Source organism: Phyllostomus hastatus, unplaced genomic scaffold (assembly GCF_019186645.2).
Source record: "Phyllostomus hastatus isolate PE091 unplaced genomic scaffold, TTU_PhHast_1.1 phas_contig_62, whole genome shotgun sequence".
Classification (NCBI taxonomy): domain Eukaryota; kingdom Metazoa; phylum Chordata; class Mammalia; order Chiroptera; family Phyllostomidae; genus Phyllostomus; species Phyllostomus hastatus.
Window position 1 is genome coordinate 11,308,164 of NW_025333921.1, and position 19,798 is coordinate 11,327,961.

A 19,798-nucleotide genomic window follows, 5' to 3' on the forward strand; every position below is an offset into this window, starting at 1 on the left:
AATTCTTACAAACTGCTCATAATTATTGTTAAATCAGAGGCATTTTAGAATGGACATGGAGAGTTTGGAAAGGTTGTAAGTGTGTACGATTAGAAGTTTGACTTGGACTCAGGGCCCAACCCACTAATTAGGTATTCAATCTTGGGTTATCTCAATCTGTTTTCTCATCTGCCAGTAATAAAAAAAGTGAGAATTTAACCATAAAATGGTGTAATGCACATTAGCATGTTCTGTAAACTGTACAATATTTTGAGTTGTGTAATATACTTGTTAAAAGCAAGACTCAATTCTGGCAGTCTAAATTGAGATCCTGGCTCCACCACCCACTGGCTGCATGACCTTGGGAAAATATTGAACCTGCATCTTTTTCAGTTTACTCTTAGTAAAGTGAGCATAATTGTAACTATCTTAGGTTTTTTAGGGTTAAACAGTATAGTACAAACAAAATCTTAAGCACAAGATCTAGCATGTAATAAAGGATGAGTCACTGATGTTTTCTTATCAATGCTTTTTGTTAGTATATCAACAATTGTATTTGCCTGCTATACATATACTTCTACAGTGAGTGCAAAAGGGTTTTTTAAAATTTATTTATTTTTAGAGAGGGAAAGGAGGGAGAAAGAGAGAGAGAGAGAAACATCAATGTGCGGTTGCTGGGGGCCATGGCCTGCAACCCAGGCATGTGCCCTGACTGGGAATTGAAATTGTGATGCTTTGGTTCGCAGCCTGCGCTCGATCCACTGAGCTACGCCAGCCAGGGCTAGTGCAAAAGTTTTGTTTTTTCATACCAATGATGTCTCAAGCACTGAGCATGGTATACACAAATAAAATAAATATTTTATAGATAATATATAAATATGTACTTACAGATATAAATAAATCTCATTGCCATTTTCTGTCGTTTTTCAGACATGTGTGCATTTTAGATGAGAAAAATATTTGAAGAAGACAATATTTTGGAAAGGAGAGGAATGAACCTTTCTAATATGAATAGTCAGAACCATCCCCCAATGCTACCCAAGGAAAGAGGCTGCAGCTTTCTGCCAATAGACATTTGACTGGTGTATTTGGCTGTTATCATACAATGGCGCATAACATAGATATCCCAGCTCTCATTCTATTTCTATGAACTAGTAGGTTTGGGCATTCCTCATTTATGATGACAAATGTCAGTGCTATCCATTTTCTCAAAGGTCAGGTTATAGCCATGAAAACCAGGCATCAGTAAGTTAAAAGGAGCTGTCTGATCATGTTAATTATGTGATTGCTTTCCTGTGGGTGAAGGGATTCTAAATTAAAAAGAGGCTAATCTATAAATTATGTATCAAATGCATTATGACAGCAAAGCAAAAGAAAAATGCTTTAAAGAAATTCACAATTTATTTTACTTCCTAAAGTAACTGTGGTCACAGCGTTAAACTCTTCAATGCAGAATGGCTAGAAAAATCAATTTACTTCTATAATAAAAAGGCCATTTGTCTCCTTGTAGAATCCATGTGACATTGTTAGGCCTCTTATAAATGATCACACTGGACAATGCCCATGGTTTACAGATTCCCTAATTACACCACTGATTGTCTATCACTGAATGTGCCTTATCCTGTGGAAACAGACACCACCACCATTTTCATAAGCACTTTGACATAAAGTAAAGCTGGCTCTTTCATGCTTTGTCAAGAGCAAAACCAAGCAACCAGTGAACACAATGTTCCATCAACAGATCAGGGGCACATGTTCTTTGGAACAAATGAGGTTTAATGAACAGATTTGTCAGTAGAGAATGTCAATTAAAAAATAGGAGAAAGGTTTTCTTCTAACACATGAGGACATTATTAGTAAATATTCTACAAATGTGTGACTGTATTTTGTAATTCATTCTAGCAGACTGTAGAAGTATAGGATATTACAATAAAAATATGGGCTTAATTTTAAGACCACATAAAAACATAGAACTTTATTGATTGGAATGATACATAACTCATTCTGAATTAATATGTGACTATGGATAGAGCTTGGCACTATTTTATTAATATGGTTTTAAATTACATTTTATTCCTAAGCAAGGATATGTGTGTTTCTGTTTAAATGTCAACTAAAATATATTTTGTTTACAAGTATAATTTACACCGAGTTGGTAAAAAGTGAACTACTTATGTTTCATTAGTAGTGGACTGTAATTCATACTGAATGCATTTTTGATGTAGACATTTGAACTGCTTGTCGTTTTATCATTGTTACTTCACACATTTAAATTACCAGTCTATTTCATATTGTGCACAGAACCTTTTCAAAAGTGCAGTGATATGCTTCTCATCTCACAGCTCTGTAATCTAGTCATTTTTCACTAGTACAACATCTCTAAAATTTGGGAAATGCTGATTTATTTACTTGTAATATACTTGAGAGGAGTCTGGTGTTCCCAGTTCTGCCCTTTCCCTGCAAATCACTGTCATGCCCCTTCCCTAAAGCTTTCATTCCTGATCTTTAGCTGTTGCTTAGGCTAACTTTTACCCAGGAGAACTTCCCAGCCACCAATCCCTTAGTCAATGAGGTAAGAAGAAAGACACAATGTGATTTGTGGTTTCTGAGATGGCTTCACTCATCAACATTACACTCCTCACAATGTATCTCTGGAGACGGATATCTCATTACTCCTGCTCATTCTATTGAAAGGTTGTGTTTTATATAAAGAAACTGGGTCCTGCAGCAAGAACTGGCCTATGTTCAGTGTTACTTCATTGCTTAGAAACAGTGAGGCCTAGGAAAGTTACTTATACTTTCTAAAGCTCAAGTTCCTCATCTATAAAGTGGGTATAATCACAAGAGTACCTACTTCAAATGGTGTTCTCAGGATTCAATGAAGTACACATTAAGTGCTTAGCCCAGTAATTGGAATATAATAATACAAAAATCTATATTATGTAAGAGTTTTTTTAAGTACTTCACCATAGACAATGTCATCTATATTAGTAGTCCCCAACCTTTTTGGCACCAGAGAGTGGTTTCACAGACAGCCAGGGAGAGGGTAGCAGAAAGGGGCTGGGGGAGGGAGAGGGACAAGAGACAGAGCTCAGGCAAGCTTCCCTCGAAGCCCTGTCCCTAACAGGCCAAGGACAGCTACTGGTCTTTGGTCCAGGGGATGGGGACCCCTGATCTGCATGTGTGTGCTATAAGTTTTAATGTATATTCTACGGTTACTATTAATACTTAAATTTTGCAACTCAGGAGTACCTCCCTCAAACGTGGTTAGGTAGCATTTTAAAGACTCAAATCTTGGGTCCACTCTGCTTAGGAAGCCAGGATGAGACAAGTGTTATTATATTGAGCTGCACTAGAGGATTTTTAACCTAGGATAACATTGAAAGTGGTTTTCTTTGGTGAAATGAATACTGTTCAAGCTATGTACTTTCATTTATTGAGGTAAGGCCTTGCCCCACTTCATGAGTGGGATGGATATGCAACTGGGAGACTGGACCTAATGTCCTAGAACTCTGTGAAGTGTTGTCCTTGGAGTAGGAGAGAGTGTTGTTCCTGACATCAAAAGAGAATGTGGTTACAAGATTCAAATAGAATGTCACCTGAATCCTCTTTAGAGTATTTTAAAACCTGCTTGTAGTGATTTTTTTTATGCAAGGGCCTTGTCAGAGAGTATAACTGAATATCAGAATCACCTGAGAGAGTAAAGGGACATATCCATTTAATGTAAGATGACACAGAATTTTACAACAGGCTACAAACTCTTGTATTAGGTTTGAAACCTGAGATTCTAAGCTTAAGTCAGGATGTGATTATAAGAAATAAATGAGGTACCTAAGCTTTTGGGCCCCATTCCCCTTCTTATAAAATAAAAGCTACTAGGTAATTCATATGCATCCTCAATACTTAAAAACTATGTTAGTAATTGAGACTTTTATAAATCATTTAAAAATTATTTACAAAGTAGAACTTTGAGGAATTGCCCAATAATCTTTTATTTAAAACTAATTATTCAGAATTCATAAACATCCTAAATTGTGCTACCAAAATCCCAAATGTAATAATTTTCTAAATGTATTTAATCTCTTTCTCAACCTCATGATATCCTATAATGAAGAATGAAAAATTAAGTCTATGAATATTAATGACTTTTTAATATTAAGATTTCACAATAACAGTAGTTCTAAAATTTATATTTTGAAAGAAATAACTTTGATTTAAGACATTCCAAACTGTAAGATTAAACTTAGATATTACAAAAAAGTTAAGTCCCTATAATAACCATTCTATTTAATGCCAGAACATCTAGGACTATAAAGCTTTGGCTACAGCACAGAGCAAAATGGTGTTCAAACTGTTCATCTGTGGACTAGTCTTCATGGCTACTTCTATTTATTTCTATGTTCCTCAGCTGATAATGGCAGATTGGTAGTATCACCTGGGAACACCGAAATCTGAAGTATTATTATAATTACATAAGTAGTAGAAGCAATAGCACTTCCCACACCTCTGTCTTCTCCTTCAGTCAAAAGATCCAAAGTTCTGGTGTTACAGTGTTAAATAATATACCCTAATTTATAGTTCATTCTTAACTATAAACTTGTTTAGAGATATTTATCCTTCATTTTTAAAAATCAATTTTATTAATATTCAAATATAGTTGTCTCCATTTTCCCGCCACAACTTCTCCCACCCCCACCCTTATCCTTCATTTTAATGAATATATTTGTCATGAGTCTTTAACTCTAACAAGCTATTGGTAGTTATTATAACTTTAAATGCAAATTATAGAACTAATAACATTCATTTCTCATTAGATTAGAAAATATACTTCAGTCATTGCAATTCAAATAGTTCCTGTATCCCTATTGTTTGCATTTATAAAAGGATAAAAGGTATAGGGAGCAAAAATCAGGTGTCCTTTCCTATTTCTTATTGACCTGTTCTTAATTTAATTTGGGAATTTCAAAAAGTGTTTGTACCAAGTGACGAAAATTTTCAACACATGAAACTAAAATTAGACAACAGCTAATGAACCACTGTTAAACCACTGTTATATCTTGTGAGGTAGAACCTTTGTTCTAATATTTGGGAAAATAGTGTTGGATATTTGAAGATGATAATTGGAGGAAAATTATAATTCCAATGTTATTTCCATAATTACATAGATTCAATTTTATATGAGAAAATTCTAGGTGGATGGTAAAATGGTGCAGCCACTTTGGGACACTGTGCGGCAGTTCCACAGAGTGTTAAACACCGTGGGCCATCACATGAGCCCCAATGTGACTCAGAAACTCTTCTCCTAGGAATTGAAAGCATATGTTCACAGCTAATTTTGCACACAAATGTTCATAGAAGCATTATTCATAATAGCCCCGAAGTAGAAACAATCAAAATGCCTATCAACTAATAAATGGATTTCCAAAGTGTGGTATACCCATACAATGGAATGCTGTTCAGCAACAAAAAGGAATGAAATACCGAAACATGCCACAACATGGATAAGCCTTGTGAACATTATGCGACATGAAAGAAGCCAGTCATAAAGAAACAAATATTGTATGATATGTTTATATGAAATGTCCAAAACAGGCAAATCCTTAAAATAGACATAAAGAAGATGGGCGCTATCAGAGGCTGGGAAAAGAGGAAAAATAGGACTGACTATAGATCCATGTTTTTTTTGGTGGGGGATGAAATCTTCTAAAATTAGATAGTGGTGATTGATGGTTGCACAACTCTGTAAATATACTCAATAAAAGCCATTGAAATTACAAACTCTAAATGGGTGATATTGTATGGTATATGAATGATATCTCAATAAAACTGCTATTATACATAAAAAAGAAAATTCTAATATAATATATAAATAATATATAAACATGATTAATATTTATTGAACTATTACAGAAAATAAATAATTTAATGCTGACAAATCTTTGGATTTGTGCCCCCCCAAAATAAGTTCTAAAATATTTTTGTAATTTCTGCACCTCAGAACATCACTTACTAACAAGGCCAATGAAAATCATTTCAAATATTCCCTCTCATTCCTTAAGTAATCTTTTTGAAAAGAAATTAGTGTAATTGCTATGTTCTGTAAATCTCTCTTATTTTCTTTCTTTTATTCTTTTCCTTTTCCACACTTCCTCTCTCCTGCCCTCCTTCAATTGACAATCCTTTCACATTAAGGAAAACAAGAGCTTTCTTCTGTTATCAAAATTCATGCATCAGTATTAAAGTATCCAGGACAGACACAGTCTTTCACATGCTTCTTCATGCTGAGGAATCAGTACTGAAAGCCCTACAGGTGCTATAAATATTCAGTTTTCCACTGGATATCCTCCTTTTCTGCAGAAATTGAGGAGCTCTTTTTTTCTTGATTTTCATTGACCACTGCTTTTTCATTTTCTTCTTGGTATCTGCTTTTTTTTCCACAATCTCCTTGGAATCTTTTTTTCTTTGTTTCATATTCTCTTCTTGAATAAGCTCATCCACATCAAATTAATACAATTACAATACTTGAAGATCATGTTGTACTTCTGACCTTTCTCCCATTCATCAAACCCAATTTTCCAATTAGTCACCAAAAACAAAAGTATGTCTTACAAGCCCTCAGCTACAACTAATGCCAAATCAATTTGTCCTCTCAAAACTCTTCCACAACCTAAAATCTTTCACTTATAATGTGGCATTATCATGTTCTAAACAGCAGAAGTATAGAATTTTGGAATGATAAAAGTAAGCATACTTTGAAATTATTGAACACATCTAAACAAATGGTTTTCAACTATGTGCATTTAATATTGTGTGCACACATATATGTATGTGAATTTGAGTCAGAATCTTTTGTCCAAATATAATTTTACATAGAAGTCCTAAAATGGGACAGGCTCACAGATGGGGAGCTAGGTGATAGCTAGTAGCTTGCTGGGGGAGGCTGAGAGGGAAGGATTGAGTAAAAAGAAAAAAGGACTCATGGACAACAATGTGGTGATTGCTGGAGGGAGGAAGTATTATGGGACTAAAGGGTAAGGGAAAAATTAAATGAAATAAGTCCTAGATATATCTTTAGCACTGATTGAAGTTGGAAGGGGAGAAAGGGGATGAAATTCTCAACTGATTATTTATCTCCTTTCCCAGTAGTTCAGTGGCCTTGGAGAATATTTAAAAAAATATATCTAGTTGTCTTTGGAATAGCATTTGGGAATCAATTACCCAGCTGATCCCTTTATTCCACAGATGAAAAGTTTTGAGGTCCAGCCAGATCCAAGGTCTTAAAGCTATTAGGATGTAAATTTGGTCCTGGACCCAAGCTGAGGGCTCTACATCCCATTAAACTGCACCATGTCAGTGAAGCGCTCTTTTCAATTGACTTGAGAGCATCGGTCACTGACTTCACTGCCCCCCATGGGAGAGTTTGTGAGAACGCCTCAACCTTCATCTGATTCCTGTCAATCTCTTCAGCTAAATAAGTAGTTTTCCTCACCAAACACACACTCTAATCTGCAGACTTTTAAAAAATTGTGTTGTTTTTTTCCATTCCCTTTCCATAAACTGCCTTAAAAATATTCCAAAGCAGTAGTGGAGAGATAAGGAATCTAAGATGCAAAGAGGTGAACTAACTTCTCAGGTGAAGTTCATGAGTGAGACCCAGGATTTTCTTATCAGTTAAGTCTTCTGTATCTTTTCTTCTCTCAGCTGACATATCTATAAAGTACTGTTTATCTCCACTGCCTTATTACTTTCTCATAAAACTTTTCTGCCTTCTGTCTCATATTATCTCTAAATGACTCGCTGAACATCTCCTGACAATGAAAACAAAAGCAGTCTATTCTGTTGAAAAAACAGAGGAAAAGTTTTCTTTGCCCAGTTGATGGACTGTGAAGACTATGGAATGTCTTGTGAAATTCCCTTTTATTTCTCTACCATCCTTCCTCCAACTGTCTCATTTTGGAACTGCAGATTCAGCCAATGAATAGCCCCCCTAAAACACCAATCTGATCATATTGCTCCCTTGATAAGATTCTTTGGTCATTCTTGATTATTGGAATGAGATGTAACTACATCCGTTTTTTTCTAAGACCTATGCTATACAATCCTCACTTTAAATCCTACTCAGATGTTACTTGCTCTGTGGAATGCTTGCTGACCAGATTCAATAATTTCACCGTGTATGCTCTGTATCACTCTGACAGTTTATAGAGCAAATACTAGACTTTATCTGTTATTAAAGTTTTTCAAGTATATTCCAACTGGGACATAAAATCCATTATGAATTGGGCATTATACATTTTTATATGTTTCTATATCTCCTTCCATGTAATGGTTGTTGAATAAATATGTACTGTGAATTGAAAGTGCATTATATTTCATGAATTAATCCCAGGATTGTGGGTGGAAGCTATACTAATTTCTCTTTGCTGTATGAGAACTCTTGGATGTATTTTACTTACATTGTCAGTTAACCTTGACTCTTGAATTTAAATTTCCAACTCTCAATCTTCCTGCACAAAGGACTGTTTCTTTGGGCCTGAGAGCTTGTGGAATAAAGGTCAGATATACCAAATTAAAGGCAAAAAATATCAATGATGTGAGCTGTAAATGCTGTGTTTATTCTTGTGTGGATTTCCTGTCTTCATAAAAAAACTTCAGAAGTTTTAGATCTTTGTAAACTGCTCCCATCACACCTTCATTTTTTGTGTGATTTTAGCAAGTTCTCTCTTAGTCATTAAACACCTTCTAATATGGCACTTGGTAAGCCTTTTGAAAGTATCTTTGACCTAAGGACATTCAAGCATAAATTTTTGACTATTTGAATAGTCAATATCAAAGACAACAGGGAATAGAACTAGCTCCAAACACCAAAATCTCCATCAGGGCCATCTGAAGCTAAATGATAACAATAATAATAACACAAGCAATAACATTTGGTATAAACAACTGACATTTTCTTAAACTTACTATGTATAAATATAAACAACTTTAGAAAACTTTGCTACTTATACCATTTATCTTTATCATTTTAAATAATCTGAATTAAAAAAAATATCACTCCTTTAAACACAGATCCCAGACAAATCCTCAAGCTACTCCCCACATTTCCACATAGGTGCATTTACATGTCTCATTTGTTTAAAAAAACCCTCATCAGCCACTGAATATTGTGAGACTAACATAAGTGACCAGAAGAAATTACAAATTATTAAACAACTTTTAAAATAGAAATAATTTAAGGACTAAAACCTATTTTCAAACAGGCAATGTTAAGCACAAAATATTCCCAGTAAACTTTTATATAACCGACTATGAACTCATATAACCATACCTTCCCTAAGGCTGACAATAAGACCCTCCTTTACTGAAAGCACAAATGAAAGGAATTAGGTATCTCTACTATTGCGCATAGCCTGATAATTATTAAGGAATGTTCTGTTTACATGGTCAATAGAAACAGTATTTGCAGTTCAGCATCTCTCTGGGAAATTTGCTAAACACAGTAGCAATTGAAGGCTCTAAGGGTCGACCACACACCACAGTGAAGATATCTGGCAGCCACATTTCATTCAGGTCCCAAAGCTATAGGTAAAAAAGAAAGCCTCTGACCAGAAAGTGGAAAAGGCTGAAGAAGAGAGAACTCACCGCTTTACTGGGAGACTGTCTCCCTACTGACACACCGCAAAAATTGTTATGCTTCTTCCTGGCCCATATCAATGACACATATAATAACCCTTCCAATCAATAAGCACAGAACTCAACTGAGAGAAGTTTCAGCACTTAGAGGCAATTCAATCTGTACAAACTACTCCTGCCTGAGGCCAGTATGAAAAGTAGTCAATCAGCCATTCAGAAAAGAGGAAAACGACTCCATAATCAGGGGATTCTCGAGTCAGAGCGTATCTCAGTTTTTTAAGGTTGTTTCTTTATCATTTTTGTCCTCTGCCAAAAAATATGAAATTACATATATGGGGCAAAAATAGATTTATAGTTGTGAATACCCAAAACACAGTTTATTCTTGTCTTATTATTAATTACTGTTATTTGCATAACTGTGAACTACTTTTGCCACCCCTGTACATAGAAACAGAGATAAAAGGTAAATGAAAGAGTTCTCAAACAGAATACAGATAGCAGCAGAAAATCTTATATGATAGGGATGAGACTTTAGCAACTGTGAAGTAATCACAAGAATCCTTGAAGCATAATTTGGATCACCCTCATAGACAATGGTCTAATAAAATACATAAATAAATAAGGAATAAGGGAAAACTGAGGTTTTTGTCTTTATCTATAGAAAATATGTTAATGTTTGTATAAACAAATGACAGTTATATGTAGGTTTGCATTAATTTCCTAGTAAATCCATAGAGTTCAGATTTATCATTATTTTATTTCTTTTTAAAAAGATTTTAAGTATTTATTTTTAGAGAAAGGGGAAGGGAAGGAGAAAGAGAGGAAAAGAAACATCAGTATGTGGTTTCCTCTTGTGTGCCCCCTATTGGGGACCTGGACAGCAACCCAAGCATGTGTCCTGACTGGGCATTGAACCGGCGACCTAATCCACTGAGCCATACCAGCCAGAACACATTATTTTATTTCTTAATATGGTCAAGAGTCTAGGTTAAAGATCAGCACACTATGGTCTGTGGGCAAAATATGACCCACCGCCTGTTTTAGTAATTAAAGTTTTATTGGGCACAGCCACATCCATTCAATTTTATTGTCTATTATAATAGCATAGCAAAATAGTTGTGACAGAAACCACATAGCCTGCAAAGCCAAAAATATTTACTATCTGGCCCCTCACAGATTGCTGACTTCTCTCCATCATTTATTTGGAGGTCATGGATTTAATGTCATTTTGGAGGCAAGGAAGAAAATGAATTTTTCTGTGTACAGTTACTCAGGAACCAATTACATAACTTTTACTACATGGAAGCTTCCTGTGTTCAAAGCACTGTCAGGTCTAACATATGTTAGCCTTACTATGACTCCCCCTGACATGAAACAAACTATCATTCACCATATGCATTCTACAGATTTCAGCTTTAGCAGAATTTTATGAATTCTATTCTTTCTTAATTGGAAAAGGGCAAGAATTAAATCGAATAATGTGGACATAATTGTTTGTCTTTTGTCCTCTTGTTTATTACCTATTCATACTAGGTGTACACCATAGCCCTGTGTTATCCAGAACTTTTATTCCACAGATGTGAATTCTTGTGCAGACATTTACTATCCTAATTATGGTAACTCGGCAGCAAAGCTAAAATTTCAAACTAATTTTCTCAATTGGTCACCTCCTGTGCACCTATGTTATGCTGATGCCTTTGGTTTAATCCTCTAGATGTTGCTTAATTTTCTGCTATATAAAATGCTTGCATATTCTAACAAGGTAAGAAAATATCATCAAATCAATGCTGAGTCCTTTGCTATATTTGCCCACCAGATGTCTCACCACAGGAATTCCACAAACCTCCAGTCCCTCAGACATAACACAGATACTTCTGAGTATACTGTAAACCAACAAGTTTGTCAAGTTGCACACAGAACACATAAAAGCTAGCAAGCACCTAAGGAAAAAAACTGCAGGAAGTCATGGAATATTTTTCAGTAAGCTTTCTGAAAATTAACCATCTACTATAACAATTATATTTATGTAAAGAAATAACAACTAATTGACAGTACTTAAAGGGTTGATTTTCATTCACTTTTGCCTAAATATCAGGACAAAGTTCTCATCCATGTTTTGGCAAGTATGGGAAGAATTTTCATTTTACGAATTTGAATTGTAGCAATTAAAATTCCAGTATATTTCATTTTTAATTGATAAATTTACAATGACTACAAATGTGCTTTTTTAATAAAGAATTATGCAGTATTCCTGCAAGTTTCTGCATACTGCACACCTTGCCTAGCATGCCCTCCCTCCACCGTCACTGTCAGAGTCCCACGTCTATCAAGATTCAACTCAAATGACATTCTTCTGTGAAAATTTCCTGTGCCCACATTGACAAAAACATTCACAATTCCTACAAAAATCTGACCAAACTTTAAGTACAACTTCCAATCCTCAATATGCTGTGCCTTATTTCTAAGTCCTCTGGCAACTAAGGAATCTGACAACTTAGATCATAAAAGCTCCTTGAGGGCAAGGTCAGTTTGTTACCATACGGCGCAGAGCCAGACACGGAGCTTATATGCAGTAAAAAAAAACTACAACTAACATAAACTGAAAGTGGCACGATAATCAATGCTCACAATAAACAACTTGACTGTTTACACAGTTAGGAGTAAAATGTTTCCATTGTTGAATTCAAGTGAAAACAAGACAATCTATCATCACATAAATCGCAGTTTTTATTGTTCAATCAAATGCCTGAGGCAAACTCCAAAATGTATGTATGTTTTTTCTTCTAAAATTTTCTGAAATTATTGTTTTAAACTATATTAGTAATTATATAAACTATGATTTACCTTTCTGGTTTATTTTATACTTAAATTTTAAAAGTCCTCAACAACATATTTAGAGATGGGCTCTATCATTTAAGAAAATGGTTTTTAAACTGTATTAGGCAGAAATGTCTTCTGGTATCTCATCCTCATCCTAATAAGTTTTATATACATCTCTTAAAACACATTAGCAATTAGGAATCAATGTAAAATTTTCTGTGGAAAAGGGTTCACAAAAATTCTGTAATGTTTAAAATGTCACCCTAAGATAACTTACATTTAACATAAGGAAAACGTTTAACACATAAGAAAACCTCTGAACACTTGGTCGATCTGAAATTTCCTAAAATAGTAATACAACCAGCAAGAACCAAAGTTTATGAGGTCCTCACATGTTTACTTGTGTCTTAACACTAGGACCTTCTCTTGGACTTCACTCACCCAATTTGTGGGAATTTCTTCTGAATCCTACATGGTTCATAGAATTAATATAGTCCAAGATTTTTCTCCATGCTACAGCTTGTTCATTCTCACTGTTCAAACTCTACCTCCAGAAATATCTCTGTCATAATTAAGTGTTACTTTAAGTGTAGTCTTCTGTTACATGGGGATAATAATAATTTTTATTGATATCAATTGAATCAGGCAGTCTCAGATCTTTATACTACACTCTGGTATTCCACTCTAATGTAAGCGAAATGAAACACTAAAGCCAATTTCAGCATGAGGATAGAATATGTAATTCCCTTCAGTGGCTCATCTTTTAGGTGATACATGATTTTCTCCAGGCCAATCAAATGCAATCCCCTCACAGGCAGCTCCATAAGCATGCCGCCTGCTTCAAGAGCACTGTGCTTGGCTTAATGGTGTACTGCCATCACGAAATCCTGAGCAAGTTCTGAACAAGGGACCTGCTTTTTTATTTTCACTGGACATCACAATTGATGGAGCCAGACTGGCTGCTGAGAGTGAGAGCATGATAAATCAAAGTATTAACTGATCTATTGAATAACTTCTTAAAGTCAGCAGAAAATTACAAGAGCAGGAAGAGAGAAATCAACTGCCTATCTTGCAGAGAAAGAGGAAAAAAACCTAAAAGGAAACTATGTGCGCAAATGAGCGCAACTCTTTAGTTGATAATTATTTATCAAGTACCCACTAAGTGCCATGTATTGTGCCAGATGCTGAGAGTACAATGAACAGTACAGCTGAGTCCCTGACTCCATGGAGCTTTCACTCAAGGAAGGAGAGGGACCATAACCAAGTCTGTCTGTGGTCGGTGGAGAGAGCAAAAGGGAGTGTTTTGTAGGAGGACTGAATATATTCACTTTATCTTTAGTATTATTACTTTTGGTAACCAGACAAAATGATAGCAGTTAAGAAACTGTAATTGTTACAAGTAAACTTCTATTCAGAAGAAGGATTTCTTGTGTATTCTCTGTTTTTATGATTATCTTTTGTCATTTTCCTTTTAGCATTGTTAAAAATTTCATGAATCACTGCTCCTTATCTTTTCTACTTTGTCATTTACAATACACAGCTTCAAATAGGCACTATAACTAATATACTTAGAAATGAATGTTTGTGAGTGACTATAAAATGCTCCTGTCTTCTCTCCATTCTGTGTTCCCTCTTGTGTGTAAGTTTAACTGTCTGTGAACTGTGTTTCCGTCAGACAAGCCAGGTTAGATAGGAGCTCGGCTGGTGTTCCTCGTTCTGAAAAGGAAGTAACACAAGGCAAACAACTAACCATATGAAGCAATGCTTATTATTAAGTGTAGATCAGTTCTGGAAAATTGACCCTCATTAATTAGGACAAATAATCTTGGTTCTTACAAAATTATTCTTACTCTTATAGGAAATGCCATATGTGGATGTCACCTGGACTTTGACACAGATAATTAGTGGGTATTTGTTGATTTGATGAAATCAACATTATGTAAAAATGACACATCATTTTTATGAACATATGGACCGTTTTCCATTAGATATCCTAAATTGAGCCTATCTCCTAGTGCTAGCACCAACTCTGAAATACAGGTGAGATAAAAACTAGTTATTGTCATTGTTTATATAGAAAAACACATCTGTCCAAAGGATATTTCCTGCCACCCTGCTGCTTTTTTACATTAATTGTGGCTGATAAAAATAAAATATCTCTTAGCAATAAAAAAAGGAAGCACATTTGTTCAGCCTCCAGGAGCGAAATCGACCTGAATGCCCTGCCATTTGGACTGATGTGGAGACACATGATCAGAGGTCGATTGGTTACCTTGTGACAGTCAGAAGCTTCCCGACTGCAAAACAAAGTTGAACACTTAAATTTCCTCAAAACAGAGTACGTCTGCTAACTACACCTGTGATTTGTTTTCCACATATATTATTCACTCTAAGATTATATTAAAATCTTAAAATTCAATCTGGTAACAAGTGGGCAAAACAAATAAAGGTACTTTGGAGTTCTCCAAATACAAACTGATTGCTGTTCATAAAGTCACAAGGCTCTAAAACATGCTGAGTTAAACTAACATGCCCTCTCATACAAGAGCCCTTTAATTCTCCTCAAGTGCAGATGTACATTAGGTTGGGAAAAAATTGATAACATAGTTTTATTTTCAACCCCCAAAGAAGGAATTTCACTCCAGTATATTTTTATATTTAACCATTCTCAATGTGTAGAGAATCCATTATAGTTTCTTATATATTTAACATATTTATCATTGGTTTTTGTTGGTGCAAAATATATTTCTTATATCTTATATTTGAATACTCAAATCTTCTCTCAATACTTTCTTATTACGACTAAATAATTTCTGTTAGTTTAAAATTTATGAAAGCTTCCTTAACTCTTTAGATATCTCTTATTTAATTTTATTAATGCAATTTTAGAATGTAAAAAGGGTTTAGTTAATGACATAAAATGAACAAATGGGTACTATTTAACCTGGAAGCCTACATCTATCAGGCCAATGCTATTAATTTTATGTGTGTTATTTCTGTAAAACTTAATGTAAATTTAAAACAAAATAGAATTAGCAATGTCTCAACATGGTATTTATTGGGCATTCAGAAGGTTAAATTTTGGTTTTATGGTACTTTCAAAAAATAAGAATATTCTTAGGTAGACTGAAGACTCACTCTGTCATCTGCTGTGTGTAAGGAAAGGAATATCTTTAGCATCATAAATATGCTTACCTGTGCTGCTGGATATATTAACATCGATACTGATATCAGATATTCCTCCTCCCTTCAGAGATGCTACACATGTGTATGTCCCAAAATCCGTGAATTTTAAATCAATGATGTCCAAGTTTGTGGTTCCCGGGGAGACATCCGGGTCTGTCTGTGTAATAACCATCCGCTCAGAGCTTCTCAATGGACGGCCGTTTTTAAACCAACTAAACGTTAACTCCTCAGAAGGAACGGCTTCTACTTGGCAAGATATTTTCACCTCACGCCCAATCTGGATGTTGTCATCTTTGTGATAAGGATCTGGTGTGATCCAAAATCGTCCTTTTTTTAACGCTGAAACAAAAAGTCCATAAGTAGTTAGTGTTACTTTCATAAGGTCAAGTATTCATCCACTCCAGGTAATCATCTCTGTGCCGAAATAAAACAAAACAAAGAAAAATGTACATATGTTTATTGGTTATTTCCAAGTAGTGGGGGTATCCATTAATGTCATCTGGGTTATCTAGAAGTAATCTAAAGACCGAAGTCACTTAGAGACTCTAAACACTGATTTTTATTAATTGGATAATATTCCCAGTGACATAAATAATACTTTACATCTGATAAACATTGTTGCTATTGAATTTTGAACAAACAACATAGCCTGTGACATAACATCATTAAAATTTAGAGTTAAAATATAATAATAAGCCCAATTCCTTACTCATGCCATTCTTCAATTATGGCAGTTCTTTGTTGTTGTTGGTCTTTTATTATTGTTGACACTATTACAGATGCCCCCCCAGTCACCCCCACTGCCCCCTACTCAGTCCTTAAACAGCTCAAATATTGCATGAATGTCATATTAAAGAAAATTCTTCTAAATTAAATTTACATGCTGACCAATACTAGTTTTGTAAGAATTGAGTCAGTTGACATTGAGGCATTTTCATATATTGAAATAACCTGAGTTAGAAAAATTTTTACCAAAATGCATTTGACCAAAAGTACCTCTCTCTTTTCAGGTGGTTTGGCAAGCCTGCTTTGTCTGTGTCCTAAGAGCTGTGCTTTCTGAAACTAAGTCAGTGCTGTTCTCACAGCCTGGGTCCCTAGTGATAACCACCAGAGGCTCTGCGGGAGCATCTATTGGCCTCCTAAGGGTTCCAGCTCTGAATTCTGAGTTATATCATGGCACTCAGTGTGGAATAGAGTTTTCTCCTTTTTATGGCAGTGATTCTCTTATGCACACAATTTTCTCTCTTAACATCATCATCTCTATATGATGATATGAAACATATGCAGTGAAACATAATTATCAGAATAAAAATTGTTTATTTAATTTTATCATTAAACCTAACTGACAATGACAAAACGATATGAACTTTGAGAACTTGCAGATGCTGGAGGCTTTCTAATTGCATTTTAAGTAACCTTTCTGAATTTAATCCGATTTTCCTTAGTTGGTCCAACAAAGGCTTAGAAACACCATGGAAATCTACAAAACTACATAAGAATGCATTAGAGATTAATGTATTTTTTAAATCTTAATTTTTTTCTTTTAGCTGTCTTTATTTTAGAGCCCCAATATTTTACCTTCTTTCTTGTTTGCCTCTCAGTGAGGAGAAATAATCATCAAAAACAATGTTCATTTATTTTTTTTATTCAAGAAATATTTACAGGTTCCTGTTCAGGATAAGATACTAGGCAAGACCCTTATTACAAGAGATGACCAGAACAGGCATAATACTGACACCCATGTATTGTAAATTGTATACTTGCAGATTATAGTCCTAACACTTATGATACTTATGTCAAGGACAAGCACGTACTGCATAGATGTGAAATGTTTTCTAAATTTGAAGAAGTCTGAATCTCAGAGGAAAATCCTCTAACATATAGTTTGGGATTGCACAAATCTTCAGTCTTAATGAAAACACCAAAGACAAATATTTAAATCACATTCTCATATTGTTTGTTACATTTTTCCACTATACAATGCAATTTACAAGTATGAACCTTAGTTGTACCTAACCATATCTTTATCAGTACATGACTCTAGGATAGAATTAGGAGAAATTACATCACAACATTGCCTATAGTCACATATTTATATTTTAATAGGTACCAAAATATGACTTTTAGCAGAAAGGGAAATGTGCTAAAATATCCATATCTGGCTACTATATTTGGTATATATTATGTATAAATAATTCAAATGTAACTGAAGTTCTATAGCACATAAAATATCATTCTCCTATTTTAAAAAAGATTTTATTTATTTTTAGACAGAGAGGAAGGGAAGGAGAAAAAGAGGGAGGGAGATAAACATCATTGTGTGGTTGCCTCTCAAGTGCCCCCTACTGGGGACTTGGCCTGCAAACCCAGCATGTGCCCTGAGTGGGAATCGAACTGGTGACCCTTTGGTTCACAGTCTGGTGTTCAATTCACTGAGCTATACCAGCCACGGCAAATATCACTTTCTTTCATAAATAGATCTAAAAATAGTATTTCAAGGAGCATTTACTTTGGTTAACATTGTCACATTTAAATGAGACTTTCATTTCATTAGGTAAGAACTTTTCTTATGCTGTTTCTACAGAAAAAAGATAGACCTGAATAAAAATTTTAAATAAAAAATTCACAATTTTTAAAGTTTGAAAAAACATGTATATTAATTTAACAGTAGTTTCATATGGCAATACATTTACAACAAATTTAATTCCGAAGTTATGTGTCAGTTGCTATACATCTATACAACAAAAACCTCTGATGTGTCAGTCAGTGATTCTCACTGATTCACTAGGCAGTCCTGCTTTCTGGCTCTGTTTCTCTGCACAGTTAACACATCAGTGTGATACCGACACACTGCAAACTCATCAGATGTATTACGGTTAAACTATTGAACAATTCAAAGCCACTAATAAAAAAATAAACCAATCTCTATATTTTGTGTTATGGACTATTTTACACATGGAAAATAACTTTCAAAAGTCAAAGTAAAATATTGAAGACTATAAATCAAATCAATTAGTAAATACAGTTAAATGTGATATATAATTATATTTTTATAGAAACCAAAATAATCAAGTGAGCTATTAAGAATGAACTGATTGCCACAAATATTGTTGATGTCAGTTTGAGACAATTTTATAATTTGGCCAAAGTCAATCATATTAGTCTTTCAAATTACTGATTCTAAAATGGAGGAGGAAAAAGTGAATCTTGCAAGTGAGGTTAAGTGAAGGGATCTCAGAATAAGTAGCATGGGATAAATAGACTGGAGAATCATCTCTCCCATTTTGTTTTATGTTATTCCATAATAAAATATCTGGTTTTCATACAGAATGGAAATGTTCTAAGAAAACTAATGTGTGTGTACATATATGTGTACTATAGATGTGTAGCCATATATAGTAACAGAGGAGTGTTAAATTTATTTGATTTTCTAATTTACTTTGGCTGCTCAGAAAACTAAGAGTACCTCTCTATAAACTAGGCACAAGTACATTAAGAACTTGAAACCTAATGTTAGTTATTTATTTGTTTTTAGACAGAAGGGCAAGGAGGGAGAGAGGAAGAGAAACAACAATGTGTGGTTGCCTTTCACATGTCCACCACTGGGGACCTGGCCTGCAGCCCTGGAACGTGCCCTGACTGGGTATTGAACGTGTGAACCTTTGGTTCACAGTCTGGTTCTCAGTCCACTAAGCCACACCAGCCAGGGCTGGAGCGTCTAATTTTTATGGGTCAAGAGCATGATTTCAAAAATAGGAGGTGATAGTATTAGGTTCGCTCTGAGACCTATTGTGGAAAAATAGCTTATTACCTGGAGTGTAGAGATTTGAAAATGTAAAGTGTTTAATATAGTTAATCAACTGAGAAGCAGGTTCCTTCATTTATAATTAAACACTCTCTTTTTCATTGAAGAATTTATAGTAGTTCATGCAATGTTAATTTAAAGTCATTTCCTCCCACCAGTTAAGATTCAAATGCTTAAAAATCAATCTGCGATTAGTAGCAGAGTATAACAGAGGTCCAATAGTATATAACAAGACTATAGAACTAAAGAAATTCTATGGAAAAAAGAGAGGAGAAATCCCTTTCCTCAAATGCAATTTTTTAGTCTGAATATTGAAAATCCCCTAACACCGGCCTAAGAGAACATTAGATTTAGCTTAATGTATCATAAATTGTG

The 19,798-nt window shown here is 34.6% G+C and overlaps 1 protein-coding gene across 1 annotated transcript in view; it reads right to left on the bottom strand.

Annotated features, from left to right (window-relative positions):
- The window catches only part of MDGA2 (MAM domain containing glycosylphosphatidylinositol anchor 2), an 835,187-nt gene that overhangs the window by 208,676 nt on the left and 606,713 nt on the right, over positions 1 to 19,798 (bottom strand). Inside the window, exon 7 of the mRNA XM_045848684.1 lies at positions 15,628 to 15,957. Coding sequence (XP_045704640.1) covers positions 15,628 to 15,957 — 330 coding nt within the window. The remainder of the gene's footprint in view (positions 1 to 15,627; positions 15,958 to 19,798) is intronic.